This window comes from Gossypium hirsutum, chromosome A07 (genome assembly GCF_007990345.1).
Source record: "Gossypium hirsutum isolate 1008001.06 chromosome A07, Gossypium_hirsutum_v2.1, whole genome shotgun sequence".
Lineage (NCBI taxonomy): Eukaryota > Viridiplantae > Streptophyta > Magnoliopsida > Malvales > Malvaceae > Gossypium > Gossypium hirsutum.
Window position 1 is genome coordinate 6,538,242 of NC_053430.1, and position 22,714 is coordinate 6,560,955.

General features: G+C 28.5%; 1 protein-coding gene and 3 long non-coding RNA genes across 4 annotated transcripts; 2 read left to right on the forward strand and 2 right to left on the reverse strand.

Annotated features, from left to right (window-relative positions):
• Positions 1–8,592: 8,592 nt before the first annotated feature.
• Positions 8,593–9,929, reverse strand: LOC107926149 (uncharacterized). The gene is made up of 2 exons (XR_001692159.2): positions 9,271–9,929; positions 8,593–8,984 (listed from the first exon to the last, which is right to left on the reverse strand). It is a non-coding gene; the product is annotated as an uncharacterized lncRNA (long non-coding RNA).
• A 2,310-nt stretch (positions 9,930–12,239) lies between these two features.
• LOC107926322 (uncharacterized) lies at positions 12,240–13,790 on the forward strand. The gene is made up of 2 exons (XR_001692188.2): positions 12,240–12,933; positions 13,261–13,790. It is a non-coding gene; the product is annotated as an uncharacterized lncRNA (long non-coding RNA).
• A 4,380-nt stretch (positions 13,791–18,170) lies between these two features.
• LOC107926158 (uncharacterized) lies at positions 18,171–19,102 on the forward strand. The gene has a single exon (XM_016856960.2). The coding sequence runs from the start codon at positions 18,366–18,368 to the stop codon at positions 18,996–18,998; it is 633 nt and encodes a 210-aa protein (XP_016712449.1). The 5' UTR covers positions 18,171–18,365; the 3' UTR covers positions 18,999–19,102.
• A 484-nt stretch (positions 19,103–19,586) lies between these two features.
• LOC121232037 (uncharacterized) lies at positions 19,587–20,256 on the reverse strand. The gene is made up of 2 exons (XR_005930254.1): positions 20,056–20,256; positions 19,587–19,795 (listed from the first exon to the last, which is right to left on the reverse strand). It is a non-coding gene; the product is annotated as an uncharacterized lncRNA (long non-coding RNA).
• Positions 20,257–22,714: the final 2,458 nt, after the last annotated feature.

The following is a 22,714-nucleotide window of genomic DNA, read 5'->3' on the forward strand; positions in this document are numbered from 1 at the left end:
AACGGTCATGCAATATGCAATACAAGAGTATTTTATGGGACTTGAACCAAAACGAATGCAGTAAAAGGATTCGTATGTTAAAAATCAAATTTTAAATTTTTGACAAAAGGACAGAAAATAATCAATTTTACGACTTGACTCTCTTATTGGTCCCCAGTGTAGTCGCCAAGCTGTCGAAACCATTTTTAAGGTTTTGAAAAAATATGGATCGACTTTTAAAAAACGAAAGTTTGGAGTCACCACCAATCCTTTTTGTTTAGGTGTGATCGGATCACCCTGTAATCGATCATTTTAATAAATCATTTTGGCTTATTAAAACAATGTTTTTGGTCTACGAAAAACTAGAAAACGGATTCGGGAGTCAGTTACGCGCGAGGAATGATTAGCATCTTCGCAACGCCCAAAATTGGTATCATATTGATCAATTAACGTCCTAATGTTGAAAATTTGAAAAAAAAAATTAAAACGCAATTCCTTCAAAAATATTTAGATATCTTGAACTGGATATTGAGATTCTCTCGCTCAGAATGAATAAAATATCATATCCAGCACGATAGGATACAACATTTCGAACCCTCTATACAAGATCATCTCATGATTTCCAAAACTCATGCATTTGAAATTTCAAAAGGATATTTGGCTATTTGGTCAAACGATAAATCAAAACCCAGCACGATTGGGCATGATTTCTCGAATTTCCAAACACGAAATATTGCCTTTTTTCGAAAACTTTTGAATAATAATATCAACTGCAAGATGTGTATTTTTTACTTTGAAACCATGATATGCGAATACAATTGCCACATAAACAAGACCGAATTCACTAATAACACAATTTGTGATGGTCACCTAATATACATTATTTACAAACTAACATGATAATCAAAGACAAATGAATTAGAAGACATATATAACAAATTAAAAACAAAGCAAATCGGAATAGAGTGTAAAAATAATTTGAAAATGATAATAAATGAGTTCAAAATAATAATGTGAGAAAAGAATTTGAAAATCAATGATATACAAAATGATTTTTTTTAAAAAAATAATATATGACAAAATCTAGAATAAGTAATGTATATACATATATAAAAAAGCAAAATAAATCATATGAAGAAAAGTTCAAAATAAACAATAAATACATTTAAAATAAATAATTTGCACAAGAGTTGAAAATAGATATTATGTAAAAATCTGAAATAAATAAATAAAATAGAAATTTGTAAAAAAAATGAAAATAAAATGAATAAATAAATACAAAAAGGGAAAAAAATTATAATATAATAATAACAATAATAAAAGTTTTAAAATCATATAAGAGGACATAAATAGGTGAATAACAACACGATATAAATAAATAAATAAAATGTTAATAACAAGAGTAAAAAAACATATATAAGAAAAATAATAATGAAAATAATATTAGTATATAAATAGAAATAGAAATATAATAAAAGTAGAAATATAAATTGATAAATAAAAACTAGATAAATAATAATATTAGAATAAAAAAATAAATATAAATAGCAACATAATAATAATAGCAATAATATATTAAATTAGTTAGTTTGATAATAAAATAGTGGAAATAAAAAAGGGATTAAATTGAACCTTAAAGTAAAATTTTGGGGCAAATCAAATATAAATAAAACGAAATGGACCAATTTGAACGTGCGAAAAACAAGGAGGGACTAAAAGGGAAATAATCCCCACCCTCCAAAACGCACAGTTTCAAGGAAGACCAAAATGCAGTCAAAACATATTTTAGGGAAAAAATTAAGAATAATAAAAACTTAATCGCAAAACAATAAAAAACGGAAGGGCTAAAAGTAATTAGACGAATTTAGAAAAGCAAAGAAATTGAAATGAAATGGACAAAATTCCCACGTAGTTGAAAGAGAAAAGAAAATAAGTCAATTCCAATGGAAATAGGAAAAGAGAGAATAATCCAATTCCAAATTGAAGTAGGAATACCAAAAGTAATCGATCCCCTTTCAAAGAACAAAATACCCCTATTTATATACATGGGGTTTATTAGAAATAGCCTAACTAATTTAATAATAAAATAAAATAAAAATAATATCTAAATAAATAAAACAAAATAAAATTCATATCTTCCTATTTTTAGCCTTTTACCAAGTCAATAAATTTTGGTAACTCCTTGGCTTTCTCCATCTTTTTGATTTGGCCACAATTTAATGATTGTCTTTCGATTTGGCCCTTTTTGACTGTTTTCGACCGATTGCCCCCTTGGGCTTCGGTTATTATTTTTTGGGGCCCAGGTCAAAATTAGCCTATTACAATAAGGAATCATAAAGCAAAAGAAAAGGGACCTATTACATCAATGGATTATAAATCCAATATTACTTCTAAGTAATACCAATCAAACCGATTGGATCATGTAATATTGATCTTGACAAGAAATTATCTACATAATATGATAAAATATGTATCACAAACACAAGTGCTATAGCTTAGTTGGTAGAGCACCTTGTTTACACGTGCGCCAATGTTTTTTAGGGAAGTCTATCATGCGATCAAAAGAATTAATCTTTTTAAGAAATCGATGTCTTACTCCATTACTTTGAAGGAACAAAACAAGAGAATAATAGCTTGACAAATGGTTCGATCCGATTCAGGTGCCGTTTAGGCAAGATCTGAATCGAACCCATCATTGATTTGAAATATTGATAGGGTGAATACCTGGTCTATTCAATGCTAGACATAAAGAGTATAAAGACCTCAAAAATACTATTTTCGTCCTATGAATCTTAAGGTGTATGAAGTTTCATGTTTAATTTTTTAATCAGGATAGTAGATGCTCCATTTAACTTAGGCTGATCTAGGCCAGAAGCAGGCCTACATCAAGATAACCTTTCCCCTCTTTGAAACACTTTGGAAGTGCTCCTGTATCAATAATGAATCAGAGCACACAAAACCATCTTTGTCATAATTACACATTTAAAAATAATTAAATTTTAAATTACAATTATTAGTTAAAAAAGTTGTGCTAATTTTAAAATAGAGCTCTAAGCATAAAAAATAGGGAAAAAAATTGTAATAATTATAATTATAATTTACAATTGTTAGATAATTTTTTTTGACATAAACAAAAGTTGTGTTAATTTTCTTGATGTCAAATAGAGTTATTACTTGAATAAAATTCTAAACATATTAATTATCACTTAATTACTAATAGAATTAATTATGTTAATTAGTCATTATCTTAAATCATATTACCCTGCTTTAATTACATAAAATAAAATAATATTATATTTTAAATATGTTAAAAATATTTTAATTATTATATTCAATTAAAAATATTATATTGCACTAATTATTATAATTAAAAAATATAATATTTAAAAAATCAATGTAAATCACACACAACACAACGCATTAGAAAGCAGTAAAATTAATAACCAAATAAGTTCCAATATTTATGCTCCCATCAGATTACTTGACTGTTGACAATAAATCCAATTTTTTAGAACCTTCATTGTTGCGTCTTATTTCTTAACAAATTTTGTAGTCAAAAAAATTTAGGTGAAGTTGTTTTGTTTGTTTTTCTTTTTCACGTGTTAATAGACTAATCAAATTCAAACTATTTATTAATGTGTTGTGTTGAATTCAAATTGATATTTGAAGGTAGAATTTAGCAATGCTAGAAGTAATTCGATACCAATGTCAACTACTTTTGGCATCAATATTCAAAGATGCAGAAAAATAAATAATATAATAGATGTTTACGCAGTATGGGCTCTTTACATCTACGGAACCCTATTTAGAGAGAATATTTGTTATCTTAGTACATCGTACAATAATTGATTTCAACATCTAATACTCACCATTTTTAACTTTCCACTTTTGTATTTAAGATTTAAATATCTTTCCTCTAAATTTTTCTTCTTGAAAATTTAGAACTTTAACCAAGTCGAACACTTGATTATTACAATATAAACAAAGTAAAGTGCTTTCAATCAGTACAATACTTACACAAGTTCTAATAATATATAAGTGAACGAGACTTGTTAGCATATTTATTCTGTTGTAATTAATTATCCCTGAAAATAAATAAGATAAACAACTCATATAATATCTTCGGAATTTCACAAAATAAGTCTTCAATCAATTTGATATCTTTCCTTCAATGATCTTGAGTCGATCCAATCCATAAGATAAGGGGTGATATTGCTTCTATCTAATCCAAACAAATCTTCAAGATCTCTTGCTAAAAGTAGTTTGGATATCAAGAATGAGTTGACAAGTATTTCAACCAACTAAAGAAATATATTTGTTGCCAAAATTTGCCGATCTAAACATGATAATTTTACCATGTAGCCAATACTACTACCAATTGACACTGATCCAAACACTCTTTAAAAAAAATTTTCTTGTGTTCCAAAACTTAGATACCTTCTAACTTGTATATAAGTTTAAAAATAAAAATTCAAAATTTTATAAGCAAATGTGATTAAATACAACATTTAAATAATTTATTTATGGGAATAATTTATTTTAAAATTATCTTAAAATATATAATTTTTAAATATTAATAAAATAATGTCACATCATCAGCTTTTAAAGTGTATAAATATTATTATATATCCATTTATATATAATATCTTTTTTGACTTAATTTAAAATTAGTTGAATTTAGAAAAGCCACCAATGATGTCATTCTTGAACTAGAAGTAACAAAACAACTTGAAGAACAAGGAATGAGTACTAATAAAGATTCGGTTTGACTTTCTTTTAGTCTTATAATAATAATTAAGGTTAAAATGTGCTTATAGTTTCTATATTTTTCGAAATTTAATCTTTATATTTGTATTTAGTCTCTTTATTTTTTATATTTTAAAATTTAGGTCTAATTGTTAACACTGTTAAATTTTTTTTGTTAAATTAGTTATTGTGACATTTTGAAATTTAAAAAAAAAATCACTCACTTGGTAGTCATAATTAATTTCAAATCTATTTTACTCACAATTTAATCTATTTTTTTAATTTTAATATTGTACCTATTCTATGTATTATTAGTAATTAATTTCAAATATTGCATTTCATTATTTATTATATGTTATTTTAAAATTAATATTTGTATTCTAAGTACATAATTTTACACAGTGATAAAATTTCTAAAATATATTAAAGTTTTTTTTTTTTTGCTTTAGATATTGTAATCAGGGGTGTAGCTAGGGGTTTGACAGGGTCCCGCCCCTCTAAATGGAAAAATTTTCATTTAGGCCCCTTTAAAAATTTAAAAATTTTATATTAGTAAAGGTAAAATTACACTTTAGCCCCCTTAAAATGATAAAAAATTGATTTAATCATTTAAAAATTATAAAGATATAAGCTATTAAAATTATAAAATTACATTTTTACTATCATAAAAATTCTAATTTAATTTCGACCCCTAGAAAATTTTCTAGCTTTACCCCTGATTATAATACTAGAAACTAGTAGTTCATAGTGATTATGTAACTTTATTGAAATTATACATTAAATATAAACCTATAATAAAATTATAAAAAATTATGTAGATATTTTTATCATTTTAACTTTTTTTCAACAAAACGTGATAATTCTTGAAAAAATAAAATAAAGTGAGGCCCCATTATTTGATTTTCTAGATAGAGAAAACATTGTAAGAAGGGTAATCTTTGGCCATTTCACCATTTGCGAATTCAATAACATTATAATTGACTTATTCAAAACAAATTTAGATTTGAGTTCTTTGGTCACAAGGCTTCTCTTTTGATAGTAACATTTGGATCCTTCTATCGATTTTATGTTTTTCTTTAAAAAAAAAAGTTTAAGATAATTTTGTCTTAACTTTACAATTAATTTGTAAAAGTATCATAGAGGCCATTGTACTAAAAGTTGGATAAAATTTTGTGTCCTCCACTAAAAAAGATAGATAAATTAGTCAATATATATTAGATCAAAGAACAACTAATCTTTTTATTAAAAATTCCATCCTTTCCGCTGTTAAAATTTGGTCCCTATATGTCAAGATGAAGTACACATGGCAAGCCACGTGTTACTATTTGGTTGTTCAGTTAACCACACTATTACAAATGGATGGAACTTCCAATAGAAAGAACCAATTTACTCTTTGGTCTAATGTACACAGACTAATTTGCCTACTTTTTAGTAAAGGGGACAAAATACAATCTAACTCCTAATATAAAGACCTCTATGATATTTTTACCACAACTAATTGCTCAGAAGAATTTCGTGGACCCAAAATCAAAATCTTGACCAAAAAATTTAGTTTTGATTTTGCCTTTCAAAAAATAGTTTTGATTTTATAGTTTAATGTGATTTGATCGTAATTCATAATATTTAATGTTATAAATGAAAATCGTGCATTGCTAATAGAAATATTTACAATAAAGAAAGAGATTATGTATAAGGTTAAAAACTGTATTAGTCCCTATAGTTTGATAAAATCTGTGATTTAGTCTTTATACTTAAAAAATTGGAATTCAAGTCTTAATTAATCTCATTCAAGCCCTGAATTTTAATTAAATATGGCGTGATTTACATGAATAGAACATGAAATATGATGATTGGACTTACACGCATACATAAAATGTAATATTATAATGTAAACATTAAAAAAATATGTTAAGTTGTCTATTCTTAAAATTTAATAAAAATAAAAATATTAAATTAAAACATAATAGAATAGAAAAAATAGTAAAAACGGATCTAAATGAATTAGACTAGCTATTTACAAATATGAACGAATTCGAACAAAATCTTAATTACATATTTTGAGTCAGAGTGAAATATTTAGGTTTAATCCGAACTAAACCCTTAATAATAAATTTCTAGGCAACTAAATCTTTCTCAAAGACAACAATTTGCACAATCTTTAATGGAAAGTTTTTAAATGCCATATATAGCGAATGAGTTGATGAAGCCAAGGTTTGAAGGTGATGAGCTGGTGATGCCTTTTGAATTTAAACATATGATGTAGCATTTTTTAGATGTTTGTCTAAGGATTTTTACTCATACATTTGTTCAAGCATTGAGTTATTTATCAAAATCTAAAATTAAGATGGTAAAATAACATAAATTTATCTATTTATCTTACGTGGTACCGTCGGATTGACTAATAGTGTCACATCAGTACAAGCTAATAATATTAATACGAAGATACTAACGAAATACAAATAGATAAATTTTGAACAAATTATATATCATCCCAAAAAAATCCCAAAAAAATCAAGCAATTCAATTAATCTAAGAACATGACCCTTCAATTTATGGCAATTGGTTTCAAATTTTAAAGCACTGTTGTAATTTGTGTTTAAGACTCAAAGATACTCAAATGGAAAACTGAAGTTCCATCTTTTTTTTAGTAAAGGTTAAATTTCTTTACAGGTCCCTATATTATAGGCTTAGAAACAAATTAGTACTTTTACTAAAAAAGTTAGCAATTTAATTTATCTATATATAAATTTTATACAAACAGATAAAATTACAAACATTGGTAATTTTCTTTTGGTGTATAAATAAAACTAATCAACTGTACTAAATAATTACAATCGGAAACTCAACTATTTTATTGATCCCAAAATTATAACAAAAAAAAAATCTCCTCAGGGATTTTAGCAAGCACTTGTACATCTATGCTTCCAAACCTTGGTAATTTTAAATGTAAAATGCATTGACTTATCATATTGAAAAGTGAAGTGGAAAAGATTGAACAAATTAATTTTTTTGTAATTTTTAGAAATATTTAAAAAATTTTAATGTCATTTTAAAACACGAAAATTAAGGGATTTTTAACATTTAAAGGTATGATGTTTATTGGCCAAAAAAAGTATGATGTTTAAAATTTTACACTTCAAAATTAAATGTACAACAATTAAATTAGTGAGTTGTGTCTTCAACCAATAATACAAGACTTGCAAAATAATACATCAAAATGGTAGAACAGGTTAAAATAGGACAAGGATAACTTCCAAATCATATAAATAGTAATGATCCACTTCAATCTTTCTAGGACGAATGGTGGATTGCCAAAGTGGGTCAATGTCATTCATTGCATGTGAAAAGTCTTAACATATAAAAGGTAAAATGATGTGATTGTACTAATAATTATTGAATTGAGGAGTAAATAGTCGGACGGCTTTAAATAAAATTTCGAATTTGAGTATTGAAAAGGAAGAACATAGTGTAAAAAAAGTTTTACCCTTTATTTAAATGTTTGATTGGATTTGAATTTGATTTTAATATAATTTAGTTCAGATATTAGATACTGTAAAATCACATATTAAAAAAAATTATTGAATAAAAAGATAAAAAATTTAACATTTTTAAATAATATTTCAAGTTTGAATCGAAAAAAAATAATATTAAGATTTATTTAAGGGTCTAATGTAATTTTGACTTTTTAACTTTCATAGTAGAAAAAATGAAAATTATTTGATTGTCCGTGCATGTGATGATATTGTGGACCTGTGATGGAGGCCCCCCTTAGGTCCTAGTTTTTAAGGGGGTAGAAGAATCCTGTTTATTGCATTTTGTACTAATGAGGATGGGGAATGGAAAGGTTTCAAATGGTACGAAGTTCCATTATGAACCCAATTTGTCTTTACTTAACCAGCATTGACATTTGGGAATCTTATTGGGGTATCTAAGTCTGTAAATGCCCAAATTTGACCCGGCCTTAATAACAACAGTCCAATTACAAACCGAGCCCAAATCAATAAAAAAACCAAAATCTAAAAATAATTAAAAGTCCGTTTACAAACAAAACAGGCCCGCTACCCGGTTACAAACCCAAAATACTGATGGCCCGATAGGCCCAAACGGTTTTAGTAGAGGCAGAAACCTTAGCCAGCCCTAGCGTCGTGCCTCCCTTCTACCAGCCACGTGCTTCCTAAGCGCAAACACCGCTCGAGGGTTGGCTCCCCCTGTCTCGTTGCACCAAAACGGAAGCCCCCCTTTCGTTGACTTTCCCCGACCTGCAAACAAACCAAAAAGGGAACAATGGAGACAATCACACGCAAAGGGCAATAGAGGCAAACAATGAACATTATTTTCGGCTATATAGCCACAAGAACAAAATGTAATGAGGACTCTTTTTTTTTTACAGAATATCAATCAAAAATTCAAAGCAAAGAGGTGATTCTTTTTTTAATTCAATTTAATATTTCGCAACTCTTTCTAGTAAGTTTTCTCTGGTTTTGCTATTATAGAAATCATTTATAAAAGGAAATAGGAGGAAAGGGATGAAAGAAAGTCACTTACCCGAGCCTTGAATCGTTGGTATCATCGGAGTTCTTCTCCGTTAAAATCGAATCCAACAAAAAGGGGTGACTTTCTTTTTGACTCTTCATGGTTGGAAGCATTAAATCCTCGGATATGGATCTAAACGGGGTAAAGAACGAGAAGACCACCCCCGTCGACCACCGTATGCGGTGGCTACATGGCGGCTAGGGTTTGGTTTCTTTAAGGTTCGCATAAATGGGGGAAAAGAGGAGTGTTTCTGTTTTTTTTTTTTTAAGAAAAAGGAATAAGGATAAATTTTTTTTAAAGCTGGTTTAAATAGCAAAGCAAAAACAGCATCGTTTTGCAACGAGGAAACCGGCGCTAAAACGGTGCCGTATCAGGCCATCCGTGCGTGACCCGACCCACTCCAGGGGGTCCCCGCGTTTCAGATCATTGGGTTATTTGCCACTTTGATCTCTCTGCTCTTTTGCGATTGTCAATTTGATCTTTTCCTTCTTTTTTTTTTTTAATTTTGCCCCAGGTTTTTTTTTTGTGTCTAATTCATTTTAGTCCTGCGGAAAATAGTGCGCAGAAAATTTAGGGAATAATTTCCCGATCAGTCCTCATTTTATCGCACATATTTAATTTTAGTCCCTATTTCATTTATTTATTATGAGTTATACTCTAATTTTGTTTAACCTTCAATTTAATCCCTTTTATGGTCTCATTTATTATTATTTAAGATATTAAATTTCATTTTAATTTCAGTCTATCTTTTTAGTTTCGTTTAAGTTCTGATTTAGCCTATTTGTTCTAATTTATTTATTTATTTATCTATTTAATTACTTGTTTACATGTTCATTATTTCTTTAATCTTTATTTTTTATTTTATTTTCCTTTTTTACTGTTCATTCTTTTGTTATATACATCAGTTCATTTTAAGTGATTTTATATTTCATTTGTTAAATTCTTATATATATCATTAAACCATCTTGCTGATCGTTTTTAGATTGTTTTATTGTTATTCATTTTAAGTGTTTCCACATATCATGTATTTTAAACTATTGCCAACTTTAAATTTTATATATATTATTTATTTTTAAGTTATGATGTACATTACTTATTTTGGTCTTCATATATATATATATATATATCTTTTGTTTTAAACTATTTTATATGTATTATCTATTTTAAAGTTTTATATGCTATTTAGTTATGCTATTTCATATGCTAATCCTAAAATCCATTTTTGTTATTATTGGCTTTAAACCTTCCATATATTATTTATCTCAAAATATTTTTATGTATTCTTTATTTTAGATTATTTCGTATATTATCTCTTCAAAATTCTCATTTATAGTATTTAACCTAAATTATTTTGTATGTAATTCATTTTAAAATTTTTATATACTATTTATTTTTAGGTTCTTATACATTATCCATTTGAAAACCCTTTTTATATTCTTTCTTTGTAATTTTTCCATTTGTTGTTATTCATTTCGAAATTATTCGTATATATTATTTTGTTTCATTCTTTTGCAATTATTAATGTCGATCTCTTAAAATGGTGTGCTTTGTGAATATTTAATTCATGTATTATTATTGTAATTTGTTTGTTAAGATTATTATGGCTATTATAGTATATGTCGAAACCATTTTTAAATCGTGTTTTAGAAAATAGGAATCGACTTTAAGAAAAATGAAAACGGGAGTCGCCACCAACCTTTTTAGGTGTGATTGGATCACCTTTTAAAACATTTTGTTTAAAAATCACTAGTTTTGGTCTACGAAATCAGAAAATGGGTTCGGGAGCCAGTTACGTACGAGGAAGGGTTAGCACCCTCGTAACGCCCAAAAATTGGTACCTAATTGATTATCAAAATGTCTTTAATGTCGGAAATTTAAAAAATTTAAGATGCAATCTTTTTTTTAAATATTTTTTTACTTTGAAAATTAAGGTTCACTTGTATCAAATGAATTAAAATATTACATCCAATAAGTTAGGACACAATATTTTAAAGACATTTGACACTAAGTTAGTCCTTTTGGAAATCCCTATCTCGAAACAACGAAACGTCATATCCAGTAAGTTAGGACACAACGCTTTGAAATTCCAAGATAGTTGCTTGCATTTTGAAAACCTTAAAAACTTAGAAGGGTGCTTGATTATTTTAACTCAACAAGGAAAATTGCAACCCAGTAAGTTAAGGCACTATTTTTCTCGAAGCTTCCAAACACTAAGCATTGCCTTTATTTTTTGAAAACTTTAGTGTCTTGTTTTTAAAACCGATGCATGAAGGAGCATATACGAGATAACATGTTATAATAATAGGTAAATAAAAGCACAATAGCATAAATATCATACATTAACTAACATATATATATAAGAAATAAAACATGGCAAATTTTAAATAAGTAAAATATAAAAAAACAATATATATATTTAAGAAGAATAGGTAAAAACACATAAACAGGTAATTCAACATATATTTAAACATATTAATAAAAAATGATGCATGATATACAATTTAACATAAACATTCTTAAAATAATATCAACATACATGTCAATTCTAAAATATGACCTTTAATAATAATCACAAAACAGTATTTAATATATAAATGATATGTTCAATATATGTGAAAGTATTAATGTATATTAAAATGTAATATAAGGTAAGTAATTATTGATAAAATATACCTAAAATATAAATTTTAAAAAAATGCTTAAAATAAGTTATGTATAATAATATAATATGAATAAAATAAGGAAATATAAAATAATAATAATAATATAATAAGTATTTTGCATATAAAAGTATGGTAGCATAATTAGTAAAAATATATATACATAATAAAATATATATAAAAGAATATATAAGAAAAATAAATATTATAAGGAATGTTATATAATAAGATATAGTATGTAATAAAATATAAATAATTATAATGAAATATAATATGGTATATATATAATAATAGTAATAATGTAACAAATAAATAAAAAAATAAAAAAATACAACATATAATGAAATTTATGAATGTATATATAATGTTAAAAATAATACAAATAAAACAATATAACTAACGTTTTTTTTTAAAAGGACTAAAATTGGATTCAATTAAGAAATTTGGGGGTTAATTCGTGAAATAATAAAAATTCTGGGCCTGATTGAAATGCGCATTAAAAAAGAAGGACTCACTGGGCTATTTACCCTAATCCCAAAACGACACAGTTTCCCCTAATACGGTTTTAAAATCATTGTGAGGACTAAATTGAAACAAAACTAAAACATTAGAGCTAAATTAAAAATAAATAAAATGAAATTATAAATATTAAAAAGGTGGGAGGACCAATTGAGTGATTAACCCACTTTACGAAAACACGCGGATCCTCCCCGGGTAATCGGGTCAACACGCGGATTCTGAGTCTTGAAACGACGTCGTTTCATGCTTATTGAATTAGACCAAAAGGGCACCGTTTTATCTAGGCTATATAAGCCAAATTTAAAGCTTTAAAATCATTTTTTACTCTGTCTAAAATAAAAGAGGAAAAATCCTCTGAACGAGAGCCTGGGGTGAGTTCTCGGAGTGCCATCGTGCCTCCGTCCAATGGGCTGCACGCGCTTACGCGCCACTGTCAATGCCGTCACATATGGCGGCCGGAAGCCAAAAAACCTCATCGTTTACCCCGCATCAAAAGGTATTCCATTTTTTATCTATTTTTAATATTTTTATATGTATAAAATGCAAATATTTTGAAAAAGAAAAATAAAAAACAAATCACCTTTGCTTTCTTTGTGAAATCTTTCTGATGTCTTATTGCAAAAAAATATTTGGTGTACAATCATCCTTTTCTGTGTGTGTGTATCTCTTTATAGATCAAAGAAAAAGGCTTTATAACCTCAGTCTATTACATATTTTGGAAAGAAATCCTTGATTTCTTTCCATATTTGTTTAATCTGTATATTGTGTTCTTTCTTTCCATATTTGTTCTTTGTCTGTCGCGATTTCTTTCCTTTGTTTGAAGGTGAGCGCGAGGATCTCGGTGGCGAGACAAGACTGAGGCGTGGTGTGCTGATGATGGTGACGATCTCGGCGTTGTTTGCGCGCCGGTGGTGGCGCGACATCCAGTAGCTGAGGTCAAGGAGAAAGTCGTGGCGCTGGTAGAGCCTTGACATGAGGCCAACAGACGCTCCCCGAAAGTTCTGGAGTTTCGTGAAACGAAAGGGCGCTTATTGGACATGACGTTTGAGGCGCCTGAAGCTTCCAGAATCCTTTGCGGCTTGAGGAGAAAGAGAGCTAGGGTTTCTAACCCTATCTGAAAGTCATTTGGGCCCCTGCTGTTTGGGCCTTCGAGTTTATTGGTATTAGGTGGGTCTGTTTGGGTCTGCTGTAATGGGTCTGGTTTAGGTTTGGGCTACGGGTGCATTTGGGTACACGGTTAGTGGGATTTGGTTTTGAAGGTTTTAAATATTGGGCCTACGGGTTAATTTTTTTGGGCTCTGTATATGGACTTTTAAATGGACATTTTAAATAAATAAATACTTATTTATTTAATTCTTTTATTCTGTTTTCAACCCGGTCAAATTTGGGCTACTACAGTATATATATTAGTATTATTATATCATTTATTTATCACATATTCTTGACTTGTATAGTTGTTTGATATCATCGCATCATTATTCCCCATGAACTATGTTTAATTATAATTGGTTATCTTTGTATTATGCTTCAAAATAACTCATGTCGTTTTAAACTTACGTTTGATAAAATTTTTAAGAAACGAAAAAAATTTCAAAGTAAGGCAATGTTCTGTATTTGGAAATTTGAGAGACCGTGCCCTAACGTACTGGGTTTCGATTTTTCTCGTTTGATCCACATGACCGAATAACCTTTTAAAATTACAACACATGAGTTTTGTAAATCAAAAGACCAACTTATTCTCGAAGGTCTGAAATGTTGTGTCCTAATGTACTGGATGCGGCATTTTATTACTTCGGGACAAGAAGATCTTTAGAATCCATTTCGATTTACTCAAGCAAATTCTTCGTATAGATTAACATAAAAAAGGATCGTATTCTAAATTTTATTCAAGTTTTAAAATTTCGACATTAAGACATTAATTAATCAATTAGGTACCAATTTTGGGCGTTACGAGGGTGCTAATCCTTCCTCATACGTAACCGATTCCCGAACCCGTTTTCTCAAATTGCGTAGACTAAAATCATTATTTTAGTAAATCAAAATGTTTTATTAAAATGACCAAATTTTTAGGTGATCCGATCACACCTAAACAAAAAAGGGATTGGTGGCGACTCCCAATTTTCATTTTTTTTCAAAATATAAAGTCAACCCGTTTAAAAAAAATGGTTTCGTCAAAGTGCATTGAATTTTAGCCTAACATTGGTTATATATTGCATATGTTAAGGCCTCGAATGCCAAGTGTAGTGGGCTACATATATTCATAACAAATGGGTTATTGTAGCTTTTTTATTACAAAAATTTTAGTTTAGAAAAACATATACCAGCACTATTGGCATTCGCATGCTCTCAAAAATTGGTTTGTTTTTAGGGTAAATTATATTACTAGTTATCCAATAATTTTTTTAATTCAGTTAATTATAAAAAGTTATAAAATAGTTATTTGATTATTTAAATTTTTTTATCACCATCTAGCTAACAATAATTACTTTTAAAATTGGCATAACTGTAAAAAAAAAGAGACTAAATTATATTATGTGTAAATATTGAGGGTTAATTTTTTTTAGAATTAAGACTAAATTGACATAATTTATAAATGTTGAGGGTTAAAGTTGCTATTATATCATTTTTAAAAGCTGCCACTGTTAGCCAATTAGTGACAATAATTGAGTGACCATTTTTTAATTTTTCATAATTGGGTGACAGAAAAAATAAACTAATGGATATTTTATTAAATTAACTTATTCAAAAAATACAAGTATATATATAGACGAAAATATTACACTAAGAGGAATATATCCCAGCATTCCAAACAGTGGTTACGAAGGTAATAATCTTCCTTTATTTGGAAGAGTATTCATGCTGCTATGTAGTTGCTTGTCAAGAGAATTAGATGGCGTGTGGAAACGAGTAATAAGGTGGTAGGGTTCAAAGACCATGGATTTGTGATGAAGATAATTTTTATTTTGATTCGATACCACTTCAAGGCTTAAAGGATATGACGGTGAATGAACTAGTGTGCGGTAATGATAGCTCATGGGACATGAATCACGTGGAGGGGCTTTTATCTCCATATATGCATAGCGGGTATTATGTATTCTAATTAGTCTTCATTAGCATCCCAACTGTCAACTATGGAATTTCATTAAGGTTGGTAGTAGGTACATGGTGAGCTCTGGTTATAAACTCGCGGTGAACTCGTTTACTACCTTCGAAAGAACAGAAATTTGTGTGGCATTGCTTACGTGGTTTTGTCCCTTGTAATGCGAATTTGTTACATAGGGGAGTTAATTTGTTGACTGTGTTTGTTGTGGCCAATACGAGGATTTTGTGCATGTACTTTTGGGGTGTTAGTTTGCACGTGATGTTTGTCAGCTGGCAGTTGTTAATATCTCATATACTCAGTTACCATGTTTCAGCCACCCAAATGTTTTATTTTGCGGATTGTCATCTATAGGAGTGGATGTCTACCCGTTAGATAGAGTGCAGGTAGATGCACCATTATCTCCAGCTGTTGATTTCGGTTGGTCAAAGCCACTGTTTGGTCAGATTAAGTGTAATGTTGACGCTGCCACTGTCGATAATGAGAATGCAACTAGTTGGGCCGCTATTGTTCGAGGGTTTTCAGGTTACTGGCTGCAATGGATGGACCGTAGTATTGCGGAGGTCATGGCTGCCAGGAAGGCTCTGTCATGGTTACCATCGCACGGTTTTGATAATGTGCTTGTTGAGACCGATTGTCTTAAAGTTTGGTATGCCTTGATAGGTCTAACTAATGATTTATCCGAATTTATATAATTGCTCAGGATTGTTCTTATATTCACACACAATTTCACTATGTGGGAGAATGATACCAATTTCCTTGAGTCTCTTTTGCTTTTTGACATTTCACTATGTGGACCGACTGACGAGTATGATTTTAGATTCGAATGTATGAAATAAATTTATTGGCTTGAGTTTAAATATCCTCTCCTCCTTAAGTTCTTTTATTTTATTAATGAAACTCTTATCTTTCTAGTAAAAAATCAAATTAATTTAAATAAACAAAACCAATCAAATAAAATAATTGTTGATAAATAATAAAGTTACTATGCTTAAGAAAATGTTACTAATATAATAAAATAAAATGAGTGATGAATTTAAAAATTATAATAAAAAAATTGAAGTCAATTAAATTCAAAATCTTCATCTTTTTACTTTTATAATTTTCAAAAGCATTTTTAGCAAAAACATCAAAAATATGTTTTTAATTTAAAATATGTCATAAGTTTTTGTACTTTTTCATAAATTTGAAATTTAGTTTAATACTTTTTATTTTTAAGAATTTAATCTCTTTACTTTTCAAGTTTCAAAATTCCAGTCCAACTACTAACACCGTTAAAATTATTTTGTTAAATTCAAGATCATTATAATGCCATTTTTCTACTTGCTTGCTAGCAAGTGATTTTTTTTTATTTTAAAATGTTACATGAACAAATTTAACAAAAAAAGAATTAGCAGTATTAGTAGTTTGACTTGAAATTTGAGATATGAAAAATTGTGAGACTAAATTATGGGAAATAGAAGTATAGAGACTAAAATCTAAATTAATGAAGAGTATAAGGATCTAAGGAAAAATTTTAACCCATTTTTTCAAAAAATTCACCTAATTATTTCAATTTTATTTTCCAATAAAATATTTTTTTAATGCTTTACCTTTTTCAAGAAAATAAAAACTTTTTTAAAACTATAGTACTTGAAAAAAGTAAAAGTAAACTTTTTTTCCTAAATATTTGCATCAAATTTGAATGTTGAGTCGATATTATTGAACAATTAATTTTACTTTAATATCACCTCGGCCCGAATAAAACTAAATTTTAAACTATAAAATGAGTAAGAATGGGTGTGGTTATAAAATTTTTATGTAAAAGTATGATTGATTTGCTTTATCGAACCTTACGTTATCTATCTCTTACAAATCAACGTGGGCAGCATTAAGAAAAAAACCTTGGACAAAAGATGACACATGAAATCTCGACAAGCTGTTTAAAAAGTTGTCTAATATACATATAACTAAGACAAACTAAGGGTTTAAGTCATTTGTCTCATATTGAGAATAATGGCCTGAAATTTGATTCATAAACTTGATTAGGGCATATTTAGTCAATCAGCAATGATTTTGTTCTTTAAATCCAATTAGTTGATGCAATAATTATTAAACCCTTTTCTCCTTAATTTAATGAAAAGAGGAATTGGAGGACAACTAGTAAAGTGATAATCTACATTATTGAAACCTAATATAAAAAAGGATCTTTTTTATTACTTAAACTATTAAGTATAGATTTTTTTAAAGTTGAAATGTATCCCATTCCCAAAACCCTAGAACACAATATAATTAAAAAAACAAACTTTCTTTTCATTATTTTGTGTATATGGTTCCCCAATGTGAAAAACATCCAATCAAAAGTTAAACCCATATATTTCAAAAATTAAAAAAACTTCATGAAAAAAAAAGGAAAATTATATTTTCAAAATTAATTCATTTAATGATTTTAACTAAAATGTTGTTTGAATAAAATTAAATATTAAATTTAAGTTATAAAATATATTTAGTATATGTACAAAATGAAGATTTAAGTAGACTTAAATTTTTTTTAGTCGAATTTAAAGATTAAAAAAATTATAAATTATAGTAGACATTTATAAAAAATATATATATATTAACTTTTTTAAAGTATTCACTGAAACTAGGGCAATAATTGATGGTCATTTTTTTTCATTCAACTTACATAATTAAGCCAACCGGTCTGATTTGATTTTTTTCAAACGCAATTGCAAGTTTTAAGGCTTTTTTGAGTCTCGAACCGCCCCCAAGAAACAACACCACCCTCTCTCTCTCTTTCTTCCCAATCCGAACACGCCCACCCACCCAATCCTTAGGTTTCTTCAACAATGGAGGTCAAAAAGAAAGGCAGAAAAGTCCACCCTTCTTCACCTTCTTCATCACCGCCGTCTTCATACAAAGACCGTAACTCGGTTTTCAAGCTTTTCCCGATGGCAATCCTAGCATTAGCCTCAACTTTACCACCACAAGACCAAGAAGTATTGGCTTACATGATAACAAGGTCCATTATTTTAACCCATCAACCCAAGAACAAGTGCAAGAAAGGTAATAACAAAGCCCCACTCTTTCAATGTGGGTGTTTTGAGTGTTACACCAGGTTTTGGCATAGGTGGGATTCTTCACCCAATAGGGACCTCATTCATCAAGTTATTGAAGCTTTTGAAGACCATTTGGTGCAAAATGAAGCAACCCCAAAGAAACAATGCAAAGCTTCAAGGAAGAAAGAGAAGGTAATAATGGTTAATAACATTTGTGAACCTAACGAAAGTGAAGGGATGGTGGAGACTGAAAGTAAGGGTAACGATGAAGTGGCTGAGGGAAAACTGGAAATGGAGGTGGCGGCCGCCGTAGCCGGTGGTGGGGGTGGGGTTAGCCATAAGGGTTTGGCCAGGAAGGTTTTACCAGATGTGGTAGGGTTATTCAACTCTCGTTTTTGGAGCCTGTGGGGTACTAGTATCTAGTGAAATTTTCTCTTCTTTTTTATTAATTTTCTCGAGAAAATTTTGCTTCATTTTCTAGCTGTTTGGAATTAAAGATTCTCTCCAATGTCACATGAAAATTTATATTTTTTGGGTGTCTGTATGAGTCAGTCAAATCAGTTGCAGAGTTTAAGGGTCTAAAATTGGTAGTGAAAGTTTAATAGATTGTAGCTAAGAACATATATTGTGTAGCTTACCTGAACTATAAAAAATATTTTGATTAAATCACAATCTGCATTGCCTTAATTTCAATTTTAAACGAAATCTGTCATTTTTTTCATTCTTTTGGGGCCTTTTTGAGTAAATTCTGGAAAACTCATTTCAGGAGAATACTCTTTCTTGTTTCTGGTTTTTGTGTAGTTTAGTATTAATAATTTAATTATTAATTTTTAAATCTTAATATAATTATTTGATATATACATAGTGAATGTTAACAAGTGTTTTTAATTAATATTTTAAAAATAAAAATATATAAATGAGATATACGATGAATTCTTAATTCCTAATGTAATAGCTCAATTTTATCCGATCCGAATTATAAAAAAAAAACAAAAATAATAAAGTCCAATAGAAAAAACAAGAGGGTCCATTTATAAAAAAACTTAATGGCCCAGTGGCCCAACAAAATAAACTCTTTCTTTCAAAAAACTAAACCCTAGACTCCAGCTGCTACTCCTATGCCTTCGTCATGTCAGCACGAACACCGCCCGAGGTCTGCCACCATCTCACCAAAACAGTAAAGGTGTGCTTTTCACCACCATCGTTGACTCCACCGCCACCTGCAAAAAAGGAAATACAAGGTCAGAGATAAACACGCAAAGAACAGTCGCAAAGGACAGTAGTGAAACAGTAAAAAAATAAAAACAAAATGTATCATATTCGGCTATAAAAGCTATGGTCACCATGTAATCTGATTTTTACATAGAAATACAAAAAAAAATCGAAACAATAGAGAAAAAATCAAAGCTAGTTTATTTCTTTTCATTTTTATTTAAAAAAAAGAAAAAAGAAAAAATTAAATAAAAATGAAAACTTTTACCTGTCTCTTGGTGTCGCACCGCTGTCGAAGGTCTCCTCCGATCACGAAAGCCATCAAACCCATTAGGGTGTCGTTTAGGCTTCGAAAATACAGAAAGGTGAGCCAAAAAAGGTGAAAGTAAATTTTTTTTTAGGCATTTATCTTTAAATCTAGAACCTAGAGTTAAAAAAAGGCAAAAAAAAAAAAAGAATTTTTAAAAATTTTTCACTTTAATTCCACTTTAACTCCGATTTAATCCTTTATTTGTTTAATTTCAACCATTTATAGATTATATATATATGTATATTATTCTGCTTATTTATTTATTATCTTTTTACTTTCTTATATATTTAAACTCATATTGTTTACATTTCCTTTTAATTGTGCTTTTTTTTTTGCCCATTTATTATCAATGTCATTATTGTTTTATTTTTTCTATTTTATCATTTTTTATTATTCTCACATTATTTATATTTACATTCGTCGTCATTAAGTATCTTTCATTTTTATTTTTTATTTTTTTATTGTTATGATGTGATTATTAATCTTATTTTATAGTTACATTATTATTATAGTATTTATTTAGTTATTTATTATTTATCATTCTAATATTCTACCCACATAGCCATCTTATATTATCTCATTATCACTATATCATACATTATATTTAAATATGTTTGTCCGTTTCATACTACGCGCTAATAAACTAAATACACATCATTTTAAGTGTTACATTAATTTTTATTCGATGCATAAAAAGGGAAATTTCAAAATCAAGGCAACATTCTTATTTAGGAGATTCAAGAAGTTATGCCCTAACTTATGGGGTTTGACTTTCTCTTTGAACTTAGATAACCGAACATCTCTTTTAAAACTAAAACATATGAGATTTAAATAGTCATTAAATGACAAGTTTATTTTCAAGGATTCAAGATGTTGTGTCCTAACTTATGGGATGTGATCTTTTCGTTTTGGTTACCTTGAGATAATGAGGCCTTTTACACTTGTTTTAATTTACTTAAGCGATTTTAATTAAAATATCATTATGCAAAGAGTAATCGTGTTTTAAATTCTCTTCAAATTTTCAATTCTCAACACTAAGACATCAAAGTAGTTAATTAGATACCAATTTTGGGTGTCACGAGGGTGCTAATCCTTCCTCGTGCGTAATTGACTCCCGAACCCATTCTGAATTCTTGTAGACCAAAAAACATTATTTTAGTAGATCAAACCTCTTATTAAAACGATCAAATTACGAGGTGATCTGATCACACCTCACGAAAGTAATTGGTGACGACTCCCATTCTAGTTTTTTAAAATAAAAAATCGATTTCAAAAAAATTTCGTCACCTAAAAGTAAAAAAAAACAAATCAAATAATAATTCATATTTTTGATAAATTTTTATTTCATATATCAATATTAAAAGGCTTGTTTAGTTTAGTTTTTGACATTCAATTTCCAAGCATTACAAAACAAAATATTTTTTCCCATCTAAAGTGCTTTTAGAAAGTAAAGCAGAAGTGGTGTTGATGTGATTTTGCTGTTGGCAAAAAATGTCTTTGAGTGTATTGTTATTCATCTAAAAAGAAGCAAATAAGTTTGCTATAGTTGGCTATTACAAAAAAACTAGTTCAAGAACTTGTATAGATTACAACCAAACTTCATTCTGTGTTGGAGATTAAACTTGCCCATAAATTGAGTTACTTGTAATTGTATTAAATTGTAAATATTTCAAAATTACTACTAAATATACAACAATTTAAATACAAACATACTACATGAATTTACATGATTAAATCAACAAATAAATTAAACTTTAAGAACTTTATCTTTTTCCCAATTATTTTGATTGAGTACAATTTCCGATAGAATGCAAGTACACAAAATTTTTGAGCTTCAACCCTATTCTTCTTCATTGGGTGAAGAAGATGATTCAAAGAAAGAAAGAATGCTTCTTTCTTTCCTTTCTTTTCTTTTCTTTTCTTATTATTATTTTATACATTTTTATAATAATTTAATTTAAAACTTTAATATTATTTTAAGAAAACATATTATCAACCGTCCACTATATTCTAAAATGGTATATCTACTATTATAGACTTTAGTTTAATTGTTATATAAGTCCTTAAGCTTTTGTCCAATTATAAATCTATAGTTACGAACTTTTATAATTAATTTAGTCATTGTCGAAACCATTTTTTTTTAAAAACGGGGAATCGACTTTTGAAAATGAAGATACGGAGTCGCCACCAATCCTTTTTGTGGTGTGATTGGGCCACCTTATAAAACATTTAGGTCTACGAATTTTGAGAAAATAGGCTCGGGAGTCAGTTACGTATGAGGAAGGATTAGCACCCGTAATACGCCCAAAATCGGTACTTCATTGATTAATTTATGTCTTAATGTCGAAAATTAAAGATTTGAAAATATTTTAAAGTATGATCATCCTTTTTGAAACATTTGAGTAAATTAAACATGAGTTAAAGACCATCTCGCTTCAAGGTAAAACGTCACGTCCAATACGGTAGGACATATCGTTTTTTACCCCCGATTATGAGCTTGTCTTTTATTTAAAACATTCGAGCACTTTATTTTTTTTAAGAAAAAGGTATTCGGATATTTAAATCAAACGTAAAGCCACAGCCCAGTATGGTAGGGCATGATTTTTCGAATTTTAAA